At 40.4% G+C, this 5,757-nt stretch overlaps 1 protein-coding gene across 1 annotated transcript; it reads right to left on the reverse strand.

Moving 5' to 3' along the window:
* Window positions 1-373: 373 nt before the first annotated feature.
* LOC112237924 lies at window positions 374-2,461 on the reverse strand. The gene is made up of 2 exons (XM_024406522.2): window positions 2,280-2,461; window positions 374-2,094 (listed from the first exon to the last, which is right to left on the reverse strand). Exons 1-2 carry the CDS (start codon window positions 2,309-2,311, stop codon window positions 810-812), a joined length of 1,317 nt encoding a protein of 438 aa, XP_024262290.1. The 5' UTR covers window positions 2,312-2,461; the 3' UTR covers window positions 374-809.
* Between the last annotated feature and the right edge of the window lie 3,296 nt (window positions 2,462-5,757).

The raw sequence follows: 5,757 nt of genomic DNA on the forward strand, positions 1-5,757 counted from the left end.
CCATGTGTATGTGACATAAAATTTGATTTGATTTGATTTAGGTAAAGATGTTGATCACATATTAAACATTTCATTACAAACCATGTAAATGATAACGTTAATGGCCCAGTGCAGCCAACATTTAGTTTTTCTTGTGTTATATGCAGCTGATGAAACTAACACTGTAAAAGTGTGAAAACATTTGATAAGTGTTATTTTCCTGATAGTTGGTGGTTGAACATACAATCTACACGGGACCTTCTAGTCATCAGGTTTGCATGGATGGGAGTTTCAGCTTTTTTGTTGTTGCAGTAATTGAGTTAATAGACCAATAAAGAGAGAGAAAAAAGAAAAGAGATACCTCTATGCCAATAATGTTTTTAGTGTTCCCCTCCCCACTCAGACCACTCAGACAACTTCCAGACAGTACAAGCAAAAAAACAGGTTTTGCTCATTTTTATGGAAATCTATTACAGTAAGGTCATTAATTGTTAGATCAGATATGATTTGATATTGATATAAAAATGGTTGCATTGGGCCTTGAAAATACATCATATTTCTAGTTGTGGGTTCAGGTGATGCATGTTTTCTGACATGCAGTATGTGACTTGGAGAAATATGACACAATGATTAAAGATTGATTAACATATGGTAAAGGTTACTGGCAAACAAATCATTCATACTACAATGCTGACCTCTTTAAGCTGATGTAAAGGTCAACTTACAGTTCTTGAATTACATTGTTGTTTAAGGGCTTGAAAATAAGCATTTCACGGTAAGGTCTACACCTGTTTTATTCTGCGCATGTGATCTCACAGCAAATTCTCACCCTACTCTCTTTCCATTTCCATATTCTTCTTGATTAAATCGGCAATTGTCCCTTTCTTTTCCTCAAGTTCCTTCAACTTCTGCTTGTCTCCCTCCTGGTTGGCACGCTGAATCTGGTTCTTGAGACTCGGCTCCAAGTGAGGCATCAAGGCGTTCTTCCTCATATTTTGGAAACATTCTGTGAGTTGAGCTCTCAGATTTGTATGGTCGTCAGCATATCTCTGGTGTCCTCTGACATGTTTCTTGTGACTGCATCTCTGTGGGCACATGATGCATTTCCCTCGTAACATGACTTGGCAGAAGTAGGGGTGACAAGCTATGCACCCGGTATGGCAGTTCATCTCACACACTGTGCAGCAGATTGCTCCCACCTCTGAAGGGATCCTTCCATGTTTGAAACAGTCCTCCAGCTTCAAGCGTTCCACCAATACCTCTATCGTCTGCTTGGTGCGTTGATGTTGCATTCCGTTTAGCTTATCAAAGAATCCTCTCATGCTTTTCATGCTGTTTTCCCATGTTGTCTCATAGATTTTGTCATAGAAAGGGTTTCTGGTCTGAAAGAGGTGAGTGTTGAATGTGAAGTGAACCGGAACCTTGTCGCCTAGGAGTTTGTACTCCATGATGATGTCGAGAACCTCCGGTCTGGTCTCGTCAGAGTGAGTGATGAGGGTGATGATGTTATCTTTCATGTCCTTGCCCAAGAGGGACAGGAACGCGTCAAAGATGTTTCTCTGATGTTCTGTCAGACGGTTCTGCGTTGCCTTCACCACGTGGCAGACAGCGTCGATGTGGTCCACTCTCTCCTCTTCCAGCAGCATTCTTAGTTTCTCTATCAAAGGTCTGAGTCCATCTCTGTCCTCTATCCCTGGTGTATCAATGATGGTGAGAGAGAAAGGCAACTCAGCGTCCTCCCAGCCAAAGATCTCATAGGCTGTCACAGCATTGGTTCTAGGATCGTGAGCCCAGCACGTCTCTCTGTCTTTGAAACGCTCTGTGATTTGGAACCTGGCGTTATCCTCCCACTTAACTCTGATGGCGAAGTTGACCATAGCGTTGACTAGTGTGGTCTTCCCTGCCCCAACCTCTCCTAGGATCAGCAGGGTCTTGTTCCTCTTGCAAGGGTTGTGGTTTCCTATGGTCCATCTCCGGACTCCGTCCCTCCCATCCACGTCCTTCCGCTTGGTCTTCAGCAGGTACCTTGCAGGTGGTGCTGGGTTGATCACTATGCTGTCTCTACTGATCGTCTCTTTCAATCTTGGAGGATGGTCACCATTCAGTGTGAAGTCCCTGCAAGGTAGTCATAATCCTTTAGATTATTATGATTATAATTATGATTATTCTAGGAAAATAGTTTTTTTTTATAAAATCAAGTGTATATATGTGTTGTTATTAAATATAGATGTTATAAAATGAAAATATTTTTTATTAGATTTTTATATATGTAAATGATAATACCTATTAGTTTCACTTACCCCAAGAACTCTGTGTTGTTGACGGTTTCCATTTCAGTTCTCAATAATGTTCAACGAACCAGATACATCAGCTCTACAGACTCTATCTCAGCACCTGAACTGTAAAGAAGATATGGTTAAAAAGAAGTTACCACGCTTGCATATTTTATCACTGTATAAATAATTTCCCCATCTACTGTATAGTAGTGACTGAGTTCAAATGAACAGAGGAATTATATCCTGTACCTGTGAGTCCAGAAGGATTGTGGAAACCCTGTCCGGTTGTGATGTCTTATGTTCTGCAAATAGTTCCAGTTCAACTGGTTTCTGAAGTATGTAATTCTAATAAACACTTCCCAGAATGACATTGTACTACTGTATTACAGTAAACAAGATGTTGCACAATCTCTTAACATAATCACCAATGCTAGATTTCAGTCAATATGAATCAGTAGGGACACAGGACCCATGTGGATTTTATTAATATGTGTATATATATATAGCCAGAGAAAGAAAAGCTATAATCATTTGGATTCTCATCTGTTAAAAAGTAAGGTCAGAGTTATGTAAACATTTTATGAAGAGCAACAAGGAAACAAAAAATAATCTTATTATTATCTTTCCTCATTCCTTGAATATGCTGTTCACAGCAGAGTAAAAGAGAGTCCAGACAGAGAGCACAGATAAGAACTGGGTGAGATGTAGTATCATTAGACAGATATGGTCCCAGAACTAAGTATTTGGCATTGTTAAATCATATGTATCCTAATGTAGCAATGTTATTACCTTGATACACTGTGAGTGTATTTTGATAATGATCTGTATCATTTGTTTTGCTAGAGGAGCCATAGTTTACATTATAACTGTGTGTTCCAGTGCTGCTCTTGGTCTGGTATGTGCTCAGTGCTGGGCCTGTTTTTACAGAGTCTCTTCCATTGATTCCCACTCTCTTTTATTTATGTTTGTTTACTCTGCCGTTTGACTCGAGAAGCTCCCTATCGTTTTTATTGTCCAATGCAATGAAGGGTGCTTTCATCACCATTTGCCTCCAGGTCAAAGGTGACAATGGAGACAAATGGGCTACTGTACAGAGTGATGAACAGGCTGCTCTGAACCAGGGAACATACATCCAATTCATGGATCGCAACGCTCCATTGTTTCACCATTGGAAGCGATTGACTGCATCCTGAAACAAATCGGCCTAAAGAATGAAACATTTGCCACAATGTACAGTAGGGCTGGGAATTGCCAGGGACCTCACAATACGATATTATCACAATACTTAGGTACCGATACAATATGTTTTGCGATTATCACGATTCTATATGTATTGCGATTCGATACTGTGATTTTATTGTGATTCAATATTCCAAACATATTACTCACCATGTGCCTGCTGCAAAGGGACAAGCGAGAGCCATGAGAAACCAAGGTTTGATCGATCATGGAAATAAAAGTGCTGAAAACCAAGTAGCTTCCTATTCAAAAAGAACACAGAGGACAAGCTATGGAGGAAAAATACTGGTGTTTTGGTGTTGGTACAGACAGTTGTTAATGTTGTAAATGACATTTGCAGCTGGAAACGGCAGATTTTCTATGGAATATCTACCGAGGCGTACAGAGGCCCATTATCAGCAACCATCACTCCTGTGTTCCAATGGCACGTTGTGTTCGCTAATCCAAGTTTATCATGTTAAAAGGCAAATTGATCATTAGAAAACCTTTTTGCAATTATGTTAGCACATCTGAAAACTGTTGTTCTGATTAAAGAAGCAATAAAACTGTCCTTCTTTAGACTAGTTGAGTATCTGGAGCGTCAGCATTTGTGGGTTCGATTACAGGCTCCAAATGGTCAGAAACAAAGAACTTCCTTCTGAAACTTGTCAGTCTATCTTGTTCTGAGAAATGAAGGCTATTCCATGCGAGAAATTGTCTAGAAACTGAAGATATCGTACAACTCTGTGTACTACTCCCTTCAAATTACAGCGCAAACTGTCTCTAACCAGAATATGAAGAGGAGTGGGAGGCCACGGTGCACAACTGAGCAAGAGGACAAGTACATTAGAGTGTCTAGTTTGAGAAACAGACACCTCACAAGTCCTCAACTGGCAGCTTCATTAAATAGTACCCGCAAAACACCAGTCTCAACATCAACAGTGAAGAGGCGACTCCGAGATGCTGGTCTTCTAGGCAGAGTTCCTCTGTCCAGTGTCTGTGTTCTTTTCCCCATCTTAATCTTTTTTTTATTGGCCTCTCTGGGATATGGTTTTTTCTTTGCAACTCTGCCTAGAAAGAAACTGTTTTTTTTTCTTCTCATATACATAAACAAACAGTCACACAGCCAGGAGTGGTGGGGGCGGAGTCAAGCGCAGAGAGCAGAGGATAATGGGGGAAACCAAACTTTATTGCGGTATCCAAAATAAACGGCAAAAACAACAGGCAATAATCAAGTGTCCAACCCAAAACTGGGCACAAACAGACAGGGCACACAACACGCAACCAACCTAGACTAACAGAAAACAAGCCCGCACAAAAACAGGCGGGCCTAACAGGCTTAAATAGTCCTGAACCAAAACTCAAACAAGAAACAGGTGCAACCAATAAGACATAACAAACAGAAAAGGAAAAGGGGATCGGTGGCAGCTAGTAGACCGGCGACGATGACCGCCGAGCGCCGCCCGAACAGGCAAGGGAGCCACCTTCGGTGGATTCATGACACAGTCAATTTTTCACATATCCATTTGTCTTGTCTTGTTTTCATACACACCTGCTTTTCATTTCCCCAATCAATCTACTTGTATTTAACCCTCTGTTTACCCTTCATGTTTTGTGTGTAATATTTTTCATGTCTAGTGATGTTCATGAACCTATTTAACCTATTTAGACTAGTGACCGTAAAACACGCTTTCAGTTATAAGGCTCTAAAAATGTTACTGAATGATCTATCAATGCATTTCCAGCAAATATTGAAATAATAAAGAGTCTCAATGAATGATGTGCAGAGTCACAAGTTTAGTGTAAATTGTCACATGACCAGAGCTGTTTACTTCCTGGTTGCACCATGAGAAGAGGATGGCTGCATCAAAGCTCCCAAACAAATGGTTAGTAAAGAATGCTAACATAAAGTTAGGACAAAGGATTTTGGTACACATCATCTTTAAGGTGTCTAGTATTGATATATGCATTTGAAATTACTCAACTTGGTTCAGTGTGGTCATAGAATGTGTAAACATGTTGACGGTAACAATAGTGACCAAGCGGGATAACACAGTGCATCATACACATAGTTATACACATACATAGTTCTTGTTCTACCTGACTTTCTACTCTGTTCTTTCTTTTAGTTTCAATTTGAGTCAAGTTCTGGATATGTTGGATCTAGGTGACAGCCCAGACAAGGCATGCAACATTGCAGTTATCCCTCAAAATGAGAAAGATGCTGTCCTGAGTGATTGTGATAGCGATAGGTCATATATGGGCTATGGACAGACCATTTGCC

This window comes from Oncorhynchus tshawytscha, unplaced genomic scaffold (assembly GCF_018296145.1).
Source record: "Oncorhynchus tshawytscha isolate Ot180627B unplaced genomic scaffold, Otsh_v2.0 Un_scaffold_4_pilon_pilon, whole genome shotgun sequence".
Taxonomy (NCBI): domain Eukaryota; kingdom Metazoa; phylum Chordata; class Actinopteri; order Salmoniformes; family Salmonidae; genus Oncorhynchus; species Oncorhynchus tshawytscha.

Bases quoted from the DNA above. Each gene is read 5' to 3' on its own strand.
- LOC112237924 (XM_024406522.2), bottom strand. From the start codon at position 2,311: ATGGAAACCGTCAACAACACAGAGTTCTTGGG. The intron at 2,095-2,279 runs GTAAGTGAAACT...ACTACCTTGCAG, and splicing joins AACAACACAGAGTTCTTGGG to GGACTTCACACTGAATGGTG.